The sequence below is a fragment of the Chaetodon trifascialis genome, chromosome 13, assembly GCF_039877785.1.
Source record: "Chaetodon trifascialis isolate fChaTrf1 chromosome 13, fChaTrf1.hap1, whole genome shotgun sequence".
Lineage (NCBI taxonomy): Eukaryota > Metazoa > Chordata > Actinopteri > Chaetodontiformes > Chaetodontidae > Chaetodon > Chaetodon trifascialis.
The window spans coordinates 25,020,549-25,043,427 of record NC_092068.1 but is presented as its reverse complement, the minus strand read 5'-3'; the positions used below and the strand labels follow the sequence as shown (position 1 = coordinate 25,043,427).

Below are 22,879 nucleotides of genomic sequence, written 5' to 3'. Positions count from 1 at the left end.
AAGCCACAGGCTGACGGAGCTCAGCTGTTGGTCAGGCGCTCACCTGAGCCTCACCTGTACCTGAACAGAGCCCTCGTCCCGTCTGATCCCTTTGAGGAGCTTGTCGTGAGTTTGTCTTTTCCAGACCCGTCTGATGCTGAACTTTCTGAACGCTCGATGGCCACATGAACAGAACTATGCAAACACAACGCTGAGTTTCCACATGGCGTCCCACGGGGGCTCAGACTCTGAGAGCTGACATCTTCATGTTGAGTTTTAGACACGAGGCTTCGCACCACCTGAGAATACCAAGCTGCCGCCGCCTGAAGCCTGTCAGGGTGGAGCGAACCTGCTGAATGTGAGCTCAGACAAACTGTCTGATTTCAGCTGCTTTCAGATTCTGTGAGAGGGAGTTTTTACGCAAACCAAATGTTACACAAAATAAAGGTCAAAAACTGTCACGTGTCCAGTGTTTGTGTGTGATCTCAGTTTAATTCAGTTTTCACATCTTGTTTTGGCAACAGTGGCAGTTTTTTAACTTTCTGCATCAGCAGACATGATGATGAAACATTGTTATTAAGTCTGAAGATTTTCAGTCACTGTTATCAACTATGACTACTACTAACATTATGACTTGTACTATTTAAATGGATCAAATAATAAAATAAACGGGATGCCTGAGTTCCAGCCTGTTTGGAGGCAGAGGGGCGGGGGCTCAGCATCCTCACAGCCTGAGGGATGGAGCCGTATTCGGGCTCAGAGGCCCGGTGGTCCAGGAGGGTCCTCGGTGGCACTCAGCCTGTTCACAGCAGTGCTGTTGATGGCCAGCAGGGGGTGCTGGGTGTGGCTTTCCTCACATTCAGGGAAAGATGTCTGCACATCGTGGCCGCTTGCTTCACCTCACAGTTGGACTCATGGTATGTTGGTGGTGAGATCCACCGCAGACGAGTCATTAGCCGGTGTGACGGAGTGCTTGGACCCGCAGCTTGTGATGAATCATCCGGGTAAAGAGCGGGAGCAAAGCCGGGACCTAATTATTAAGATTTTATTTTTAACTACCAACTTAAAGTTAAGTGTCTATACATAGAAGCTCAGATATTTTGAATATTTTGTCGGTATTTCTGATTATTAATTGACAATGGCCAGTATTAATAGTATTTTTTCATGTTGTTCTTTAATTATTTAATCATTTTTCTGTTTTTGTCTTGTGGGTCTCTGTAAAATGGGCGGGCCTCTCCTCCTTCATCCACCAATCAGCGCACCGTATTTGCCACGTGGCGCCGGAATTCCCCCGCAGCTCCGGGGCTTTCCACTCTTGACTGACAGGCTGCTATGACAACAGGGCCGAGGTGCGTCAGGCTGTGGACTACAGCGGGAGAGGACTTCCGGTTAAGAGAGTTGTCCATCAAATTAAAAGTATTTAGTTACGGAACTAGCGGTTGTGCAGCACAGCGTTTAAATTCGATAAAATAAAACACTTTGATGACTTAACCTTAAAATAAAACTTTGAAAATCTAATTTATTTTGAGGCAAATTGTTTTCCAGGCTAAAAGTCACAAGATATTTCTTTCTATGAAACTTCTATTACGTCACTCTCTTCTTTATTCGTGCATCTATTCCCTGTATTTTCTCACTTTTTTCTTAGTTTCCTTTTCATAGATTGTGTATGGTTAGCTATTATATCATTGGGACGTTAGGTATACAATAATTGAAAACAATAATAAAGTAGACGACATAAATAATAAAACAAAATTGAAAAAGGAAGGAAACTAAAAACGAAAATGATTTGTTTTGAAAAGTACAAACAGGAAGTTGTCTCAGGTTCATTGACGCTGTTCTGACGCTCAGACCAGTCGAGTTTTGTGTTTTTCGGGAAACGGACAGACAGACCGCAGCAGACAGGTAAAACTCACCTTTTAACTCTTTATTTCACCTTGTTTGAACAAAGTGAAGAGCTGCTGATCAATAACTCATCAATAATCGATCAGCTGCAGACACTGAAAAAATCTCAATCGCGACTTCAAATCGGACATTTTTCCCTGAAAAGTGACTGAATTTGATCCCGAAGAGGAAAGCAAGAGACAGTTTTTCTCCTCTTCCTCACGTTTCTCTTCTTGTCAGATGAAGAACTTTAACTTCACACGTCTGAAATTTTCAGTAAATTTAACCTGAAACTTTTCATTCAGTGGTGATTGAACCAGTGATGAAGGACCGACGGTTGATGTGTGTGGCTGTTAAATCTGAACCTGAGTCTGACATGCAGATGACAGACAGAACCGACAGAACTGACCTGAGATCAGTGTCTGTGCTGCTGTTTGATCACATTGTGTAACTGAGAGGAAAATTACTGACGCTGCTGCCACATCTCAGCTGAGATGTCGCGTTTTTCCAGGTTTTCTGTCCTGTTTTAGTTTCATTCCTTCAGAAATTTTCCCCTGAATCTTTCTGTTAATTCTCTGGTTTTCATGTGCAGATAGACTTTCCTGGTTAACTGACGGGTCACAGACGGTCTGCAGCTGTCTGTGGCTCATCTGAGCTTTAAACAGTCTGAACTAACAAAACGGAAATCAGAATTACTTCAACAATCAGCCTGATGTGTTTCATTTCTGACCTTAAAAACATTCGTTAGATGAAGCGATCTGAGCTCAGATCAGCCTTCAGCTTTCAGCTCCTCATGGTCTTCATCATCAGATGAAGGTGATGCAGTTGGCAGGAGATGATGATGATGATGAAGACCATGAGACTGACTGTTGGAGGTGCATTTTTCTCCTTTGATGGAGCTAGACAGTTTTCCCCCCGCTTCCAGTGTTTGTGCTAAGCTAGGCTAACCAGAGGAAGACGTTGGACTGTTCCTTTAACTGACAGCAGTTTGTTGTTTGTTCAGTCTGGTTGGAAATTAAGGATTGTCCCCAAATAATCAGCGAGGAGGAGGAGGAGGAGTGGAAATTCCCACTGATGTATTTAGATATGACTAGAACACACACACACACAGACACACACACACACACTCAGTGGTGATTAACTCCTGATTCGGTGTCTGCAGGAAAATCCCGGAAGGGGGAAGAAGAGAAGAGCCTCCTCCTGCAGGGAGCTGACCTTCATCGCCTTCATCCTCCTCGTCGGTGTTTGTGCTGAGTCATGGCCGGAGCTCTCAGGTACGTTGTGTTTCTGTGTTGACGGAGGAGAGATCAGAGGCTGTGGAAACTGAGCTCTGCTGACATGGTTTGTTGTGATGTGAGCTTGCATTTGATTGGCTGGTTTGTTTCTAGCTACCTGTCTCTTCCACGTCCTCTCAGGGAGCGTGAATAGTTGGACATACGGAGACGTCCCTGAGGTGACGGTCTGATCTGGATCTGTTTGTTTGTTAGGCTGTAGATGAGTGACACTGTGACACATCAGCTGAGTGAACCAGGAACACTGGACGTCCAGCGTTTACCTGTGACCGTGCAGCAGTGATGTGTAGGTGTACTCCAGTGCACTGTGACATCACTCGTGGGTGTGGCTACAGGCGTAAAACTTGTGAGCACAGCCAATCACAGAGGTCAGAGACACTCTGCCTGCTGTCTCGTTACCGTTTAACGTCTGTTTAGTCCCTTATGTTAAAAAATTCTAGAAGCTGTTCAACTTAAACAGAAAGTTTCAGGTCAGTTCAGCGTCTTCATCGCGGCTGAGAGGACTTTAACCTCCAGCTCTTCATCACGCCACATACGCAGATGATGCTCTGCTTCATGATGACGATGACATCGTGGAAGATCTGTTGCAGGGAGAGTTTTAATGGCAGAGCGTTTTTCAGATGATTGATCCTCAGACGTTGTCAACTCCTGCTTTAACTTGTGGCTGTTGATGCGTTCACAGACCTTCAGTTTTTTTCAGCACTTCAGGGCTGAGCGGGCCGACTTATTTCCATATTGAATTGGTTTATTTAACAGACAGAGCTCACATCAGTGCACGCTGCTGTTGCAGAGCAGCTCATATGACCAGGTGTGTGGGGAGTTCGTGGCAGACGAGGACAGTAAGATGAAGAAATGTTTCATCAGGTGAAGAGAAACATATTTCAGAGAAACAGCAGTGAAATCACCTCAGTGGATTCCTGCAGAGGTCAGAGGTCGCACAGAAATACCCCAAAGCAAACTTCCCCCTCGGGTTTTCTCTCCTCTGACCGCCTTGCTCTCACCGTACCTGCTGTAGATTTATGCTAATGAAGACTTTCTGCTGAGACCCGATTGGCCGCTGGCATCAAGGGGGCCGTCCCTCCGCTGGGGGACTCTGTTGAACCCGACGACTCAGATCAGATCTGAGTCAGATTCTGCAGTGAGGCGTATTTTCTGATGTTGTTGAGTTGAGGAGAGACAGGAAGTCAAACCAAAGAAGCAGAAAGCACCAAAAAGACAGAAAGACGAGCAAAGAGGAAGTGAAGAGCGGCTGGAGGTCAGAACATGAAACTTCAGGTTTGTTTGCTGCATTTATTCACGGCTCCGTCCTGCAGTTCTCCTGCGGTCCTCCTTTTCAGCTTCACATACTGTCGTCAGTACAAGTTACGGTTTTTCATTTCATGAATGTTTTCAGTCGAACAGTTTGTCGTCTGTAAAATAATCCCAGATGTAGACGACACACACATTTACAGAACTGTGTCACCTGTTCACACGCTTCACCGAGCAGGTGCACTGAACTGATCACTGATTGGACAAAGACAAAACTGAAATTATTGTTTCTGGAGCAGAAGAAGAAACATGGAGTCCATTTGTTTGTTAGGTTTAGGAAGACTTCTGGTTTCCGTTTGTGGTCTGAGAAGTATTGACCAATCGTGTTTGAGCAGGCATACAGGTAAACAGTCTGCATGGAGACGACGATTTAGCTTTGTATTAGCTTTTTAAAAACACGTATAACACTTTACAGGACTGTAAACAGTGAGAGGTGCTCAGAAATGGAGGTGTGGACATCTGTCATCCGTTGTCCCCAGAGGCTAAACCCTTGTGCAAAAAGTGGATCAGAATGCTAACACCAGCATGCTAACATGCTCACAATGACAATGATAACATGCTGTTGCTTTGCATGTATAATGTTTACCATATTTGCTGTCTTAGCTCAATGTGTTAGCATGCTAACATTAGCTAATTAGCAGTATTAGCATAAGATCCAGCTGAGGCTGTTTGTCATTGGTTCTGCAGGTGTTTGGTCATAAACCAAATTATTAACATGTTGAGCTGATGATGGCGTGAGAGGAAGAGTCAGAGGATCCATTAAGTTATTAGAGTTCATCCTGAGGGGAGCACGAACGTCTGAACCGCGTTTACGAAGTTTATTATGTTAAAATGTTCAGTATTAAAATGATTGTTAAAGTTTTCTGTATAAAAAATCATCCTTGTTAATCAGCTCTACATGTGCTGCTGGATTTGTTTCCTCTGGACTGAGCCAGGTGAGCTGTTGTTTCCAGTCTTTATGCTAAGCTAAGCTAACTAGCTGCTAGCTGTAGCTTCATATTTACTGCACAGTGTGAATATGCACCATATTCAGCAGGACAGTGTGCAGAATTTCAAACTTTTCATTTAAGAAAGTTTCCAGAGTTTATTTGTTTCCTGCTCAGAATATTGCTGGTGTTGGTGGTTCTGATGGTGGTGTTACTGGGAGTACTGGGAGATGTCTTCGATCTCACTGACATTAAGAACAGAGCGCTGCAGGACAAACCTCTTTTCTTTCTCGCTGTGTTCCTCTCTGGTCTTTGAGGATCGGTTCTCGGGTTCCCGTCAGAGAACCTTTTCTTCTCAGAGTGTTATCAGCAGCAGCAGTGTGACATCATCAGCGGCGGCCCCGCCCCCCTTGGGGCTGATCTGGAATTCTGGGGGTTTTCCTCAGCTCGGCCACTTCCAGGAAGTGACTGAAAACAGACAGAGGAGGGGGGGTGAACAGGGGGGTAGAACAACACAGACACACAGAGAGAGACAGAGAGAGAGAGACAGAGAGAGAGAGACAGAGAGAGGGAGAGAGAGAGAGAGAGAGACAGAGAGAGGGAGAGAGAGAGAGAGGTGTGCTGCGTTCGAGGCTCTCTCGTCGCTCATGTGAAAGTGAAACTCTGCAGGTTTTATTCTGTTCTTCACTTTGACTCGTTATTTTTTTTCCTGCTTTGTCGTTTTGGGACTTTTACTCTTCAGCAGCGACAGACGAGGGGGTTTAAAGTGACTCAGGTCAGATGATGTTTGCTACACACATGCGCTCCCTGTGTGTGTGTGTGTGTGTGTGTATGTGCGTGCGCGTGAACTCTAACTGTTTGTTTGTTTGTTTGTGCTGCAGGATGACTGAAGCTCAGTTCATGGTCTACGAAAATGATGTGAGTCCTTTTCTTTTCAAATCTTCATTCTGAACGTCTGAACTGATAATTAATGACCTTTTCAGCCAATCGATGACTTTGGTGAACATAGTGTTTCCTGTTTATGGGCTCAAGGAAGGGTCAAAAAGACTTTCTGTGCCTGAGAAATGATTTCTACATAACAAGATGGGTGACATGAGCAGCAGTGTCATCGCCTCGTGAATGATTTCAGATCGTTTGTGAAGCTGTTTGAATGTCGTTTGTCTGTTTCCTGTTACTTTGTTAATAAAGCTTAGATTAAAAACCTGCGGTTGAACAATCCTGCAGGACAGATTTCAGTTAGTAAACGTGAAGAAAAGAAATTCTTTTTGAGCAGAAAGCAGAAAACATCGGACACAAACAGGAAGAACAGTGAATTTTAATCTTTGCTGTATTTCAAACGAAGTCTGCTGTCGTCTTTTAGCCCAAAATAAATAAAAATTCCCACTTTGCGCCGCGGAGTGAAGATCAGAGGTGATTTGCATGAGGCCACGCTGACTCTCAGTTTCCTGCTTTGAATCTGAACTCGAGCGGCTGTTGAACACTTTTCACACAGACGATTTTTACTCGATTTCATTTATATTCAACCAGAAACTCATGAAAAAGTGTGAAATCTGACAAACTGCCCCAAAACCAAAGAGATTCACAGTCATTAGAGAAGCAGCATCACACTCTCTGCATCACATTTGGGAATTTTTGTACTGAAGAAATGATTCATGTAATCACCTGACCGATCAATCAGCCAATCATATTGATACCTGATACCACAGATCTGTCATAGTGACGACTCATAGAGTGTGGAGTCTCCAGTGACGACGGCCTCATATGAGCACAGTTTCAGGAGTGCAGGGCGAGACTCTGGAGATATTGATTGATTGATTGATTGATTGACTGTGTTCTGCTGTAGTTTTAGATGTTGAAAAAGTTTTTTCTTCCTCAGCTGCAGATGAACTTGATGCAGTACGACTACATTCCTCCAGTGGACATAAAGACTGAGCCCTACATACCTGAGACAGGTACGCCGACAGGTGTGGAGTCATGACAGTTTATGCCTCATGTTGATTAAACAAATGTTTGATAATTATGTGATAAATATATTCAGCGTAATTTTCCAGGCTTGAGTCAAACGGGTGATACTTGTATCTGTACCCACACGGCGTCAGTACTTCTGAGTACTACTCCTGAAAAAAAAAACATTATTGATGACGATTGGTCAGAAAATACACAAACGAGGAGCTCGTCTATAATTAACTGTTCGTGCAAGATTAGAGAATCATCAGCAGTAAAGTTTCCATTAAGAGAAGCAAACTGCATCAGAGGACATTTACCTGCAGGGACGTAAACTTAGAGCGACAGTTCACACCTGGAAACACGAGTTCAGCCTGTCCAGGACCTCCAGGTAAACCAGGTAAACCACCAGGTGAGCTTGTTGAGGCCAACAGCTTCTTAAAATTCTCCAAAGAAAACATTTGGACTCTTGTACCTGGACGCAGTACTCTGGTAATAGCTCATCAGGAACAGGGACTGTTCTCAGGAGGAACTCTGGAACATTAGTGTGAACCTTGTAGATCCTTGTGAGTGTCTGATGAACATCTGCAGCTTCCCATCAGGTGGGAAGGTGGGACTGTGTCCTTACCTGGAGACAAGCGCTGAGGCATCTTAGAACCTCCCAGACTCAGAAATCTGGAGTCTGCAAGAACCTTTTCTAACTTACTCCAGAGGAGGTTCTGTCTTTCTAGAACCTCTTTTAGACATCTCAAAACCTTTGTCCAGTGTTTCTAGAACCTTATCCTGAGTGATCCTTTGGGCCTTTTTAGTGGAACGGTTCAGTTCACAGTCCTGATACCTGGAACCTTTTCAATGAAACTTTGAATTCAAACCTGGAAATGAGGTCTGGGACATTTCTGAGCCTTTTCTCCAAAACCACAGCACCCCCCGACCTGAACTCTGTAGTTCTGTATTCTCTGTTACAAGAAACCCCGTCTGTCCACAAACTGTACCTGGGACATTACAGCTAGGGGAACAGGGGAAACACCTGAATCTGCGTCCTCGCCAGGCGTGAAGCGGCGTGTCGCTGGTGGCGCAGTGAGAGCGGACGGTGAAATCCAGAAGCCTCCGTCAGCGTGAACTCATTTCTTTAACTGAACTCTGCTCTGTTTCAGCTCACGGTCCGTACATTCAGATCATCGAGGAGCCCAAACAGGTGAGAGCCAAATTTCACTTCCTGTCGTCTCTGCTGCACGCCACATTAGCACAACATCACCCACCTGTCGCCTGTCCCGGTGCACTGTGGGTAATGTTCTTTTCCTGCGCTCGATGGGAAGCTGCTGTAAAATTTACAGCACAGGATCATAAATTCAGACATCCGGTCGTCCTTTAAGACAACAGCTCATTCAGAAAGTAAAAGTTCAAAGTTCAAACTGCGTCTTTATGCTGGAAAACGGTTCGTTTCTCCTTTAGAAAGACCTTCTGCTGGATTATGGATCATTTCCATTGAATACGCCCTCGTTTTGATCAGCTTTGAAACCAAACAGAAGGCGATAGATGAAGGATGACAGTTTAGATTAACGATGAGATAAAACTTTATTGACACCAAAGGGGAATTCACACGTTTCAGCAGACTGAGAGAAGTAAGAAAAAGAGGTAAAGAACAAAGGAGTGAATAAAAAATGAGTAAAAAGAAGAGAAATGACATTAAAAACTAAAGCAAACCTTTGACTGTGTGTGATGTGATATAAATAGTATAATGTGATGTAAATATATGAATGATTATGGAAATATAATGAGGGACAGTGTTTTGTTTTAGGAATCAGATTTAGAAAGAAAAAGAACAGATGAGTTCACCTGAATTCACCTGAAATCACCAGGTCATCAGGTGGATCCACGTGTTACTGCAGCAGTCACTTCCTGTCATCCAGGGTTTTCCCAGCAGTCAGAACAACACGGCAGCGGGCCGGCAGGGAGTTTCTGCAGCTAAAGGTCATGTGACCACAGAGGCGGCGAGTCCTCTGGCTGTATGCAAATCAGCTGTGCTGCCAAGAGAAAAGAAGAAGCAGGTTGACGCAATCAGAGGGTGAACAAAGACAAACGGACGCTGCAGCCTGAAGAGTCAGACCAGCAGGAAGGGCGAGACAGACGCAGAGGACAGGACGTTTCAGGAGGCAAAAAAGAAAAATAAACGCAAAAATAAAAGGAATGAAACACCCAGTAATAATTAAAAAAACTGATTTCCTTCATTCAGCCTGTGAAGCAGAGGCCAAGTTCACTGTTTGAGGAGCAGATCTCAGATCAGCGTGGACCTGTCTGTCTGTCTGTCTGTCTGTCTGTCTGTCTGTCTGTCTGTCTGTCTGTCTGTCTGTCTGTCTGTCTGTCTGTCTGTCCTCTTAAGCACTGATCCGAGCAGAGACGGGACAGACAAACACGTTTTAATCCATAATCAAGAAAATTAATCGATTACAGTCGTGAGGTATTTGGATTACGTCTCAGCTGTCGGCTGCTCAGTAAAGTGTGTGTTTGTGTGTCCTCAGAGGGGCTTTCGTTTCCGTTATGAGTGCGAGGGTCCGTCCCACGGCGGGCTCCCAGGGGCCTCCAGCGAGAAGAACCGGAGGACGTACCCGACCGTGAAGGTGGGTTTGTCGCGTGCGTCGACACCTGAGCCGCTGCTGCGCTCATGTTCAGCTAACTGAAAGTTTCAGCTCATAATGTCACATCAGGTTCGACTGGGAGCCTTCTTCACCCAAAGCATCATGGGAAATAATCAGTGTTCAGATGACACGGTGCTCACATTTTAATGTCCACTTCACAGTCATTTGTGTCACAGTTTGAAGAGAAAACCTGTTTTAGTCGAGTTAATTGGACATGTTGACTTTTCTTTGTGTCTGCTGCTGCTGGACTGAGTATTTGTACTGTGATAGTAGTACTTGTACTGCAGCGGGTGATCACCAGATGTTTTCTCTCGCTCTCAGATCAGTAACTACGTGGGTCACGCCCGGGTGGAGGTCCAGCTGGTCACCCACTCTGACCCCCCTCGCGTCCACGCTCACAGTCTGGTCGGACGTCACTGCACCGAGAATGGAACCTGCATGCTGGACGTCGGCCCCAACGACCTCACCGCCTCGTCAGTATCCAATCACATCGCTGCGTTTTCGCCGACACTTAGACTGAACGTCAGGCAGATTCAGGAAAGTCAGAGGAGGAAGTCTGAACTTTCCTTTAGCTTCAGCTTCAGGAAACAGTTTGATGTTTCATCAACAGTTAAAAGTCCAGAGAAGAGAATTTACGACCATGACGATGGTGAAATAAAAGGTTATGATATCACACTGCAGCCGTAACAAGAAATATGAGAGTAATTCAAACCTTCAGGGGAATTTTCTGAAAGACGTGAAACTTTGACTTTACGAAATATCAGAAGGGAACAGATGAGCGAGCTGTTGTTACAACACGACGGAAAAATCTGCACGTTTTCATCGAACGCTGCTTAAAAATATTATATTATTATTATTAAAAAACACAAACACTTCTTTCCTCTCAGTGTGATCTAAAACAAAGTATATTTGTGAGTAAATAAGGCAGAATTAAGTCAAAGAAATAGAAAACACACAAATGATGAGTGCTGACTGGTGATGTCACTTCCTGTAGTGTCAGTAACACTGGTGATGTCACTTCCTGTAGCTTCAGTAACCTGGGGATCCTCCACGTGACCAAGAAAGGTGTGGTGGAGGTTTTGAGCCGCAGGCTGAGAGAAGAGAGGAAGAAGCAGAAAGGTGCTCACTGTCACCTGACAGGTAAGCTCGGCTCACCTGACGAACGTTTTGGCGTCTTCACTCAGAATCAGGATGTAATTTAACGTTTTGATGTCATGTCTCATTCTGTCGATAATCAAATGTTTTTACATTTTAAAATGATAATTCACGCTCATCCTTCGGTCACGTGACTCATCATGAGTGTTTTTATGTCGTCTGTTTGTTTGACTCCTCCGGGCTTCCGTACAGCCTGAATCCTTCGGCAGCGTCCTCCTGCAGAGTTTTACTTTCATTTCTTCTTCATGTTTCTTTCAGCTTAAATGAGCCGTCGTGGTTGTTATCAGTTATTTTAAGGTTCATATTGATCGTATGTTTTGGATAATTTCACCTGGAAGTCGCAGCAACATGTCGTCTTTTTTTTTTTTAGATGTTAATTTGTTTTTAGTTAAAATTAATCGCTTCTTTGGGATTTTATGTTTTTGTCTGTTTTGGTTCTTTATGAGACCAGAGGAGCTAAAAGTGTCAAATAAACTCCCAGACTGTCCAGGTTTGACGTCCTGCTGTCTGTCCCCCCTCAGATTCGGAGGAAAACTCCATCCTGAAGGAGGCCAAGGAGCTGGGGAAGGTGATGGACCTGAACATCGTCAGGTTGAAGTTCACCGCCTACCTGCAGGACAGCAACGGAGGATTCACCAGAGCGCTGAAACCCGTCGTGTCCAACCCCATCTACGACAGCAGTGAGTCCTGACGTTTTCCTGACGAAGGCTTTACTGTTTTAAGCTCCCGGTGTCAAAGCTAGCGGCTTCGTTTGGCTAACTGCTATGAGGTCACGTATGAAGACGAACAGGAAGCTGCCGGGAATCCAAAGTCACGTTTGTTCTCACTAATATCTTTAAGTGAGTCTGTCAGTCATCAGGCTTCTGCTTTGAAAGTAAGAAGCACGCGTTGTTTATGGCGGCCATCTTTGTTGTCAGTATCTTTGTTGTCGTAGTCGAGCACCACCAGCTTCAAAGTTCATCCCACAGATTTTATTTCTTAAGTCTTCGGATTGACGACCCTGCTGACTTCGTGTCGACCTGTTCAGTTCAGTGAAGACGATGTTTTTATTCCAGCTGCTGCGTTTCGTTTGTGAATATCTGAAGGTTTTTGCAGCTTTTATCCGACAAAACGAGAAGCTTGTGACTTTAAAAAGTGAAAATTTGTCGTCGCGATATTTTTTAAATATTTTCTGTTTTGTACTGTGTGTTAGCTTTCCCCCTCTGGTCCTTGTAGCTAGCCGCCTAGCAGCAAAAACACAAAGCGTGCCAAAGCCCAGACTGTGAAGTCATAGATCAACACTGAATGAGGCGTTCGGACGCTCAGATAACCAGTCGGTGATCAGCTGTTTGTGTTTGCGCTGCAGAATCGCCGAACGCCTCCAACCTGAAGATCTCTCGGATGGATAAGACGTGCGGCTCGGTGCTCGGAGGAGACGAGATCTTCCTGCTCTGCGACAAAGTCCAGAAAGGTGACGGCATTTCAGCGGTGGAAGTCTGAAAGCTTCAGAGATGATGAAGTGGAAGATTTATTCCTATTAAATATCTCTATCTGATAAGTGGAGAGGTATCCCATCATGCATCTGTGCTGCATGTTACAGATGACATCGAGATCCGGTTTTATGAGGAGGATGACGAAGGAGGCTGGGAGGCGTTCGGGGACTTCTCACCCACCGACGTTCACAAACAGGTACGCTGTGTGTGTGTGTGTGTGTGTGTAGGTATGTATTACTCTCATTGTGGGGACATAAATGTGTTCACACAGTCACACTGTGGGGACTCGCTGTACTTGTGGGGACAAAGTGCAGGTTCCCACAATGTAGCCTTAAAGGCTGAACGTTAAACTACGATTCAGAAGCAGCAGAGATGAATTTAAACCAAGACTGAATTAAGAATCTAAACTGAGTTTAAAGACCAAGAAGAATTTAATTAAAGGTCCATTTAGGAGCTTTTATCAGAGCTGCTCCTTCAGACTGCAGCTCTTTAAAACGCGAGGAAGTGGATTGGTTCAGGTCGTTTAGTCAGAGTTTGAAGCTGACATTGATCTTTGGAACAAACATCAACAGAAAGAATCAGATAGAAAACTGTGATTTAATCCAGGCGTTGAAGTTCATTCTGATTGGTCGTGCTGCCTTCAGGAAGTGACTGTTTCTCCTCTCTCCTCAGTACGCCATCGTGTTCAAAACGCCGCCCTATCACAGCACGGAGATCGAGCGGCCCATCACCGTCTTCCTGCAGCTGAAGAGGAAGAAGGCCGGCGACAGCAGCGACCCCAAACAGTTCACCTACATCCCGCAGGTCCAAGGTCAGCCACCGCCCGCCGACTGCACCGCGTTCACTCAGCAGTCAGTGAGGCCAAACGCTGACAGGAAGTGTCCATTTCTGAGGTTCATGGTCATCGTGGTCTCCTCCTCTGCTCTGTTTCAGACAAAGAGGAGGTGCTCAGGAAGAAGCAGAAGCCGCTGCCTCACTATGACCCCTGGAGAGGAGGAGGAGGAGGAGGAGGAGGAGGAGGAGGAGGAGGAGGAGGAAGAGGTGGAGGAGCCGGGGGATTTGGAGGAGGAGCTGGAGGAGGAGGTGAGGAGTGGGGATTTCTATCATCACCAACAAGAATCGTCCTCTTTGTGTGTTGTTGGTTTCTGTCACACAGATTATGAAGATTCTAGTTTATTTCGAGTAAAGTTCAGCGAAACATTCTGAAAGTTTCAGGGAAAGTGAAGAATTATTGTTAACGAGTTATTTTAGAAACGCCTCGTCAGCAAACACCACGAGCTGCGCTGGAGATCCGAGCATCTGACGCGCATGTGATCAACAACACGTTAGTCTGATTCGCTGAAGATGAAGAAGAGGAGACGCGCAGACTGGAGTTCACTGTGGACTCTGTTTCACGTGCAGGATTCCAGTTCAACCAGCAGATGAACGGAGGAGGAGCAGGAGGCGCAGGAGGAGGCGTGTTCTTCACCGGAGGCTTCACAGGCTTCAGCGGAGGGGGAGGGGCTCAGATGTCAGGCTCCGCCCCTCAGAGCGAGGCTACCCAGCAACTGCCAGACGGACAGGCAGGAGGACAGGCTGGAGGACAGACTGGAGGACAGACAACAGGACAGACTGGAGGACAGACAACAGGACAGACTGGAGGACAGACAACAGGACAGACTGGCTCACCACTACAACAGCAGCTGTTTCAGATCGGTAAGACGCTGCAGGAAGTTAAATTGGTGTGGACGTCTCTGTGTTGTCCTCCACCGTGTCCACGGTGTCCTTCTCGTCTTCGAGGTCTCTGGTCTCTTAGAAAGTCCTGCTCTGCTTTGTGTGTTTCAGCCGCTGTGCTCCACAACCGAGCCTCTCAGAGCGCCCGACAGACGGCCGCCGCCCTGCTGCAGTACTGCAGCACCGGGGACGCCCGGGTCCTTCTGGCAGTTCAGAGACACCTCTGTGGCGTCCAGGACGGCAACGGAGACACGTGAGTTTTTTTTCACTTAATGTATTACTTCTTCTCCTCCAAGCTGGCCGAGATCAAAAACACGAATTTGATTCTTCGTGTCGCGGCTTTTATCATCTCGAAGTGTAATTCTGTGGTTTTTGTTTTCCCACAGTCCTTTGCACCTGGCCATCATCCACCAGCAGACAGGTGTGATCCAGCAACTGATCCACACTCTGCTCAACAGCCAGCAGCTAAACATCCTCAACACAGCCAACCACCTCTCACAGGTAGCTACTCGCTAACTGCTTGTCACAGGTATCTAATGTCCCAGGTAGCTATAAAACCATCTCACCTGACCACCTCCTGCACCTCCTCCTGCAGACTCCTCTCCACCTGGCGGTGATCACCCGGCAGGTGAAGGTGGTGGAGGTGTTGCTGAGGGCAGGAGCCGATCCCAGTCTGCTGGACAAAGACGGCCGCAGTCCCATCCACCTGGCAGCGCTGGCCGGAGACAGCACCACACTCCGCCCCCTGCTGGCTCACCTGGGAGAACGCCACGCGCACCTGGTCAACACCCCTGACTACCACGGTGAGAGAGTCCACATAAATCTGTTTAAAGATCCAGGTATCGACAAAGAGCTCGCAGGCGCGTGTTACGATGTCTCATGTGGTTACCTGTATTTCCTGTATTTCTCTGTCAGGCCTTCATCCTCTCCACCTGGCGGTGAGGAGGGACGGCGAGCGCTGCCTCCGTCTGCTGGTGGAGGGAGGAGCCAAAATCAACGCACCTGAGCAGAAGAGTGGAAACACGGCCCTCCACCTGGCTGTCAGAGAAAACCTGTTCAAGGTGGCCTGCACTCTCATCACTGAGGTATGTCTCTCTCACACACACACACACACACACACACACACACACACACACACACACACACACACACACACACACACACCTGTACAGCGAGTCATCAGTGACATCACAGTCATTCGCTCTGCGTTGTTTACAGCTGAAGGCGGATGTTAACGCGTGCACGTTTGGAGGAAACACGCCTCTGCACCTGGCGGCCAGCCTGGGCTCGCCGACTCTCTGCTCGATGCTCGTCGCTGCAGGTGAAACACGCTGAAGTCTGATAGGTGGAGGGCAGGAAGTGACAGAGCAACACGAAAACATCTGTTTACAACAATTAAGACATAAACTCACCTGAGTGACTAATGAAAAGCTGTTCTGCAGGTGCTGATAAGAACATGGAGAACGACGAGCCGCTCTTCTTCAGCTCCTCTTCAGATGAAGAACAGGACGAAGATGAACCAATCAGAGAGGAGGTCAAAGAGCGAGAGGCCGCCTCGCAACCAATCAACCCTCGCAAGAGACATGCAGGAGGACACACCCCCCTGGACCTCGCTAAGTGCCAAAAGGTAACTGAGTTATCCCTTCAAAATAAAAGCACGGGACAGAATGCGATCAAGCACAAAGAGGATTAAACTGATTTAATGGAACTGAGCGGGACTGTAATCATTAGCATAATGGACGAGAAGATACGTCCAGCAGAGTCACGAGTCAAATTAGACGAGCTGAAAAATTAGACAATTTCCCGTCAAAGCTGCGACGCAGAGAATTCATCCTGACAGTTTGATATGAAGTCAGATGCTTCAAACCAGAAAAAAGATCCAGAATGTAAATAAAAAAAGAGAAATTGGATGAAAGCGGCAAATTCTCTAAAATCACTGACCTCTAGCGCCACCATCAGGTCAACATGTTAATGTGTCCAATCCGAACACCTGCAGCACTCCCATCAGCCTCAGCTGGACTGTTAGCATGCTAACATGCTAAGCTAAGATGGTGAACATGCTAAACGTTATTCCTGTCGATGTTAGCGTGCAGCTCAAAGCGAAGCTGTGTGTTAAACTGCAGCCACTCAAAGCGGCTCTCCTCCTCTCCTCTCCTCCTGTCCTCCTGTCCTCCTCTCCTCTCCTCTCCTCTCCTCTCCTCCTGTCCTCCTGTCCTCCTCTCCTCTCCTCTCCTCTCCTCTCCTCTCCTCTCCTCTCCTCTCCTCTCTCCTCCTGTCCTCCTCTCCTCTCCTCTCCTCTCCTCTCCTCCTCTCCTCTCCTCTCCTCTCCTCTCTCCTCCTGTCCTCCTCTCCTCTCCTCTCCTCTCCTCTCCTCTCCTCTCCTCTCCTCCTCTCCTCTCCTCTCCTCCTCTCCTCTCCTCTCCTCTCCTCTCCTCTCTCCTCCTGTCCTCCTCTCCTCTCCTCTCCTCTCCTCTCCTCTCCTCTCCTCTCCTCTCCTCTCCTCTCCTCTCCTCAGGTGAGGAACCTGTTGAACTCCAGACAGAGTTGTCGTCACTGCAGTAAGAAGATGAAGCCGAGCAGCTCTGAAGGTTCGTTATCGAGTCACCCGACAGGTCAGAGGTCAGCCAGCAGAGCGTCTCACTGATGGACCCTCTGCTGCTGCTTACTGAAAACTTTATATAAACTTCAACTCTACAGTTCAAACACAGTATAAATAATGTTCAAAGTAAAGCCGACAGGAAGAAAAACAGAATTCCTGTTAAAGTTGGAAACTAAAGGTCAGATTTCAGGAAAACTCAGCAGAGAAATCTTGACGGTAAAAACATAAAAAACTCTTTTAGCCGTTGTACAAACGTTTGTAACGTGAAGCAAACCTGTGCTGATGTCACAGAGGTGGAGGCTTCGGGGCTGGATGAAGACACTCTGTCCCGGCTGGTGGAGGTGTTAAGTGTCGGAGACGTCCCCTGGAGGAAACTGGCGGAGAAGCTGGGGATGATGACGCTGACTCACCTGTACCTGGACAGTCCAACGCCTTGCCAGCACCTGCTGCAGCACTACAAGGTAACTCACCCACCGCCACACCTGCACGAACACACCTGTAGATGTTTCATGCAGTGTCTGACCTGTCTGATGTCTGCTTGTGTCCAGCTGGGTGGAGGTCCGGTCGAGGGTCTGGTCGAAGCTCTTCAGTCTCTCGGTTTGACAGAAGGAGTTCGACTGCTCAGAAACAGCGAGCTGCGAGACGACAAACACAGCACAGGTAACACACCTGACTGTAGCGGCTCCGTTTAACTGTCCTTCAAGTGTTTGGTGGCTTTCGTTTCATCATGGACTCAGATGGAAGTCTGACTTCACATTTTAAGATAGAAAAAATTCCAGAAACCCAAATAACAAGAACAGTGATCATCACTAAATATATTATGGAGCACTTCAAGGTTTCCTGTCACTGTTAATAAAGTTATGTTGCTACAAATAAAATGATGTCACTATAAACAAAGTTTTGCCGCCAGAAGTGAAACCTGCTCAGTGAATTCAAACAGCGGCGTCACTCACCTCATTCACATTCTTCTGTCCAATCAGACGCCACGGTTGACAGCGGGTTTGGCAGCCAGCCAATGGAGGAAGAGGAGCCGCCTGTGGCCAATCAGTGACGAGCAGGAGAAGCGTCATCCCTCTGGAGCAGCTTCATCATCTCATCGTGCGGGAAGCAGGACTTGAATTTGCAGCCTGTCGGCGTTTCCAGACTCTAACATTTGTTGACCTGCAGAGGAGATGAGTGCTGCGCTCCAGACCGACACCAAGAGTGTAAATAAAGTTTTACCAAAAAAAATTAAAGTTTTGAAGTTTAAAAAAATTAGTTTTAAGAACACGTTTCAGGTTTAAAATGAAAGATTCCACCATGAGGCTGCATCAAAGACATGAAAGTGTGCTTTTCTTTCAGAAAATTTTCAGTTTTCAGCTTTGTTACATTTTTATTTAATTTATATTTTGTTTTTCTCATCTTTTTTTTTTTTAATTTCAGTTTATTTCTGAAGGTTGTGAGATGTCTGACAGACAATCTGGAGTCCTTGAATTTCAGGTTTTATCTGTGGAACATTTTATGATTGATCACAGAAAGTAAAAGTGGACCTGAGATGTGTTTGTTAATGTTTGGTTCGTGTTGTTGTTGACACTGAATAACAGCTGATCTGTTTTAACATCTTGAAGGAAAGTGGAATTTCCAATTTTGTGTCCGGTGTGGAACGCAGCACGTCTCACCTGTCTCTGTGAGCAGAGACATCATCAGAGCGAGTTTACATGAGCTCAGCTGTTACTCACCTGTTTCTCTGTTTATCAAATCTTTTCTCTTTCTTTTCAGTAAAAATTAGGCTTTTTATGGAAGCCCAGTGGTGCCAGAAAGACAAAGATTTTAAATGTTATCAATGACAAAAATAAAAATAATATAAGTAAAAGTTATGTGTTGATTCAAATTATGACCAAACAGTGAAAATATTTCAGTCAAAATGAGTCGAAATGTGGGGGGGGTTTTTTTGTCAAAATATATCAAAGGTCAAAATCATAAAAAGCTACAAAGGTGTTTTTTTTTGGCCAAAATTATAACTATAATAGACAGAAAACAAAATAATGACAAACACTTTTTACATCAAAATTAGAGAATAATCCAGTTAAATAAAAAATGTTATTTCTTGTTGAAGACTTAACTTGATTTAAGTTATAACAATTCAGATTTCTTAAAAAAAAAAATCACGTTATCTCTCCTGAAAAGTGAAATTTTGTTTTGAACTTCATTGAAAATGATTCGCGGGCAGAACAACATTGACACACATTGTTTTATTGATGAGGATCAATTGTCCTTCCGTTATTTTCAGACATGTTGTGCTTTGTGTTTTTAAGTTTCACTCCTTTATGTTGTCGACATCAGTCGAGTCGAAGTAGAATCCAGTAGAGGCTGTGTGTGTTTTTACTAATACTGTGTATTCATGTGGTGTCTCTTCTGGAAGTGAAATATTTAATCAGTGTTTAACGAGACGCAATCGCTGCACTGTCGAGGTTTCTGAAAGTTTGAATAAAAATGACTCAGATCTCCGAGTTTTCTTTTCAAAATGTTTTTATTTTTGCCTCTAAGCCTTCAAAACATGTTTGTGTTTCACTACGACCAAAACCTCACAGGATGTGGACAGTATGTACAGCTATCGATCGGCGAGCCAGCGGCAAACATTCAGGCCGCAGCGAAGCCGAAAGAAAACAACTTTCACAGAAACTAAATTCAGCCGTCGTCGTCGTTCAGATGACGACGATGAACAGAATAAATAAAGTGGTGGATTCGACCCCTCTGAGGAGGCCTAACACCTGCTTTCACTCCAAAATATCTAAAACCAAAGTGTCCTAAAACGCAGCGAGCGCTAGCTAGGCGTTCGGCCCAACTACAATATGGCTTCTCAATGTGAACTTGTATGTTTATTTACAAGGTTTGGACACAGACAAAGAGCTGAAAGCGGCCATGATTTTTAGACAAATTCATCCTATGCTGTTTTACGTTGCACAGTGCGACAAATACACCCGAAATACACAAGTGTTACTGGATATTTGAGGGAGTAAATAGGACCCGGCAGGGTCAGACAGCACAGCCTGCTGTCCGTTAGCGTCTCAGCAGCAGCTGATTCAATAATTCTTCCTGCATCAACCAGCATGTCGACATTTGTCTGATGTAGGATGAAGAAAAGAGGCTGAAGGACGGATGATCTCAGAGATCCTGCCTGATCGTAACGTTATTGAGCTCCTCACGTATGAAAATCCATGAGTAAATTCAAAGGTACTCGAGGAATCGTGGACTCTTTAAAGCACAAAGAAGATCAGAAATCAAGCCAGTGAAACTGGAGGTTTGGAGCCAATCAGAGAGAGGCAGTCAAACCCGGCTGAATCAGGACAATTAAAGACAGTCGATGACGGTCCCATCGCAGCTCGTAGACCTTCATCGCACAGTTTGATGGCATCAGAGCTGACCAAGACTGGATGGATGGATGGATGGATGGATGGATGGATGGATGGATGGATGGATGGATGGCGTGCAGTGCAGACGGGCTATCACCTGCACTGAGCAGCCTCTCATTGAACCTGCTGGTGGCTGAAACAACGTGGGCACAGTGAGGAAAGTTCAGCTTTATGGAAACATCCTCTGATACAACCAGCCAACTGCTTTTGATTCTGCTCTACTCAACTACATCAAAGAACTACAAACAAGATGGAAGAAAAGCTGATCGATGGCTGCTCCTTCCTCTGGGATACAACAAAGTAACGGGACAAGAAGAAGAAAAACGATAAAGAGAAAGAATGAAAACAAGCTGCCTGCACCAGAGAACCAAACAGAGTCGATCAATTACACCTGGACTCTTTGAACCTGCACGCAAACACGAGGTCAGACCGGTGAACCAGACGTCCTACCAGCTCTTTCCAGGTGATGCTGAAGCGCTGCAGGGCCTGATGGGATATGAAGTCTGTCTAGTGTGTTTCAGCACAAAGGAACAGCAGTTGTACTCTGAGCAGCATCCATCCATCCATCCATCCATCCATCCATCCATCCATCCAATCCACACTGACTCCAACCTCCACAACACCGTCAGGCTCAGTCTGCTGGAGATGATGTGGATTCACATCGCACATCAAAAACTGGGCGAAGCTGAGGCCGAAGCTCATGACCACTGATGAGGAAGGAGATCCAGGCCGACCACCGGTGGTCATCATCACAGTGTGCAGGCGCGTGTTGAGAAACGGTTGTCTGATTCTGATCTCCAGAAAACGAGCAGGGTCATGTGATGACCCTCTTCTGAGCACGAACATTCAACACTTTCAAATATCATTTAAATTGTCTGAAGTTAGTTTCACCTCTTTCAGTACCTTTGAAACCTTTGACGTTTCTGTTTGCTGAGTGGACCAAAGACAAAAACACAAACAGCTTCATTCAAAGTGTCAAACTTTCCTCTGAATGGACTATACAAGACTAATTCCTGGAGGATGATCAGTCCAGAGAGCTTTTAATGGCAGAAACAGCAGCATCGGAGTTTGGAACTGATTTCTACCCCGAAGCTCCCGCCGCCACTGAACTACGCCTCATTGTCTGAACAGGAAGCGACCAAAAACCACCCGACCAACACAGACCCCCCCAACAAATAAAAACATTCTTCTTTCCCTCTTTCGGGGATCAAATCTTCAAGTTTTCCGTAAGTGTTTCCAGCGAATCTGGCACATAGATGATCGTTTACGATTAAAAAGGTTCCAGCTTTTAGTGTTTCTGATCACAAACCTGGAAAATCACAGAAATCTGTTTCATTTCCACAGTGTCAGCAAAGAAACAGGTGTGATAAACGTGTTTTTGTGCAGCAGGAACATTTGCCTGGTCCTTTTGGAAGTCAATTAATTTAAGGTGGATTAATCCTTTAATCCACCTATAAAACCGTCAGAGTCCTGAAGAAGCCACAACAAACATCTCTGCTGCCACCCGGTGACCATTTCCTGTCATTACATTTGTTTTCTTCCTGCATCAAACTGTTGAGTCTCCAGGAAACATGAAGCACCTTCTGTTCAAAGTTTCAAAGCAACATTATTATTCATGATGAACAACATGAGAGAAACCCAGCAGGAAACCACAGACGACAGGAAGCGTTTTCAGGTTTACTGAGGCGTCACAGTACGGAAGTCCAGGACTGCCAACACACTACAGAAATATATGCATGTACATTAATATTAAGTTAATGACCTGGACGCAGGGCTGAGTGCTGCAGAGCAAATTAAATAAAAAAAAATTGGACTTTTGGTTTTGCACAATGTGTGAAACATTAACATTGTGAAAAATTGGTTATTAAAACGTTTCACTGTTTCACAACTGTGGAATGTAACTATGTACATTTTTAAACAGTGGTATTACTACTTTTACTGAAGTTTAAGTACTTCTACTGAGTACTTCTTCCACCGCTGACCTTTCTATCACTGTTGGATATTTTGGGATTTCCTGGAGTCAATCAGTCCTTTCTGCTTCTGTGCTTCATTTTCTGCTCAACTGTTCAACAACTTCACACTCTGGTGACCCCGAGTGGCAGCAAGAGGTAACTGCATGTGGACGATTTCAGGACATAGAAATGCTGTCGTGCTGACAGTGAAGATGATCCAGTGACTCTTTTAGGATTTGAAAAGCAAATGTTCCTTTTGTCAGTCTGCCATCAGCGACACGTCGTCAGACCACGATGGAGACGTTTGATTCGTCACGTTAGCCAACAGGTGATTCAAACTTCTCACCTCCAATCAATGCACACACGAGCATTCCAGCAAGATACATGAAGTGTCAGTGAAGAAGGAGCTCTGATATGTTTCACTGCGGTCACATTGATCAGGACTGTGGACGGGTTCAAACATTATTCAGTTTCCAGCAGAAAGAGAAAAACTGTGGAAGCTCGTTAGTGACAAAACCACTGAGTGAACTCATTTAAACGGTGCATCGTCAGCAGAACGCCAGCACTGATCCACCAGTTTGAGGATTCTTACACTTTCACTTGACCTTCACTTGTTTGGCTTCTTTAACA

The 22,879-nt window shown here is 45.6% G+C and overlaps 1 protein-coding gene across 3 annotated transcripts; it reads left to right on the top strand.

The window, feature by feature from the left end:
• Positions 1-1,823: 1,823 nt before the first annotated feature.
• nfkb2 (nuclear factor of kappa light polypeptide gene enhancer in B-cells 2 (p49/p100)) lies at positions 1,824-19,391 on the top strand. Of its 3 annotated transcripts, XM_070976850.1 has the most exons (24): positions 1,824-1,881; positions 3,023-3,134; positions 6,268-6,304; positions 7,263-7,338; positions 8,485-8,525; positions 9,850-9,948; positions 10,288-10,439; positions 10,994-11,106; positions 11,643-11,801; positions 12,467-12,571; positions 12,701-12,789; positions 13,266-13,404; positions 13,527-13,676; positions 13,995-14,288; positions 14,418-14,559; positions 14,693-14,807; positions 14,902-15,109; positions 15,222-15,391; positions 15,525-15,627; positions 15,749-15,933; positions 16,822-16,894; positions 17,197-17,366; positions 17,454-17,565; positions 17,886-19,391. In XM_070976850.1, the coding sequence occupies exons 2-24, from the start codon at positions 3,118-3,120 to the stop codon at positions 17,954-17,956; spliced, it is 2,820 nt and encodes a 939-aa protein (XP_070832951.1). In that variant the 5' UTR covers positions 1,824-1,881; positions 3,023-3,117; the 3' UTR covers positions 17,957-19,391. The 3 variants fall into 3 exon arrangements, with proteins under 3 accessions (XP_070832951.1, XP_070832952.1, XP_070832954.1); XM_070976851.1 differs by lacking the exons at positions 1,824-1,881; positions 3,023-3,134 and adding an exon at positions 4,287-4,427; XM_070976853.1 differs by lacking the exons at positions 1,824-1,881; positions 3,023-3,134 and adding an exon at positions 6,019-6,161.
• Positions 19,392-22,879: the final 3,488 nt, after the last annotated feature.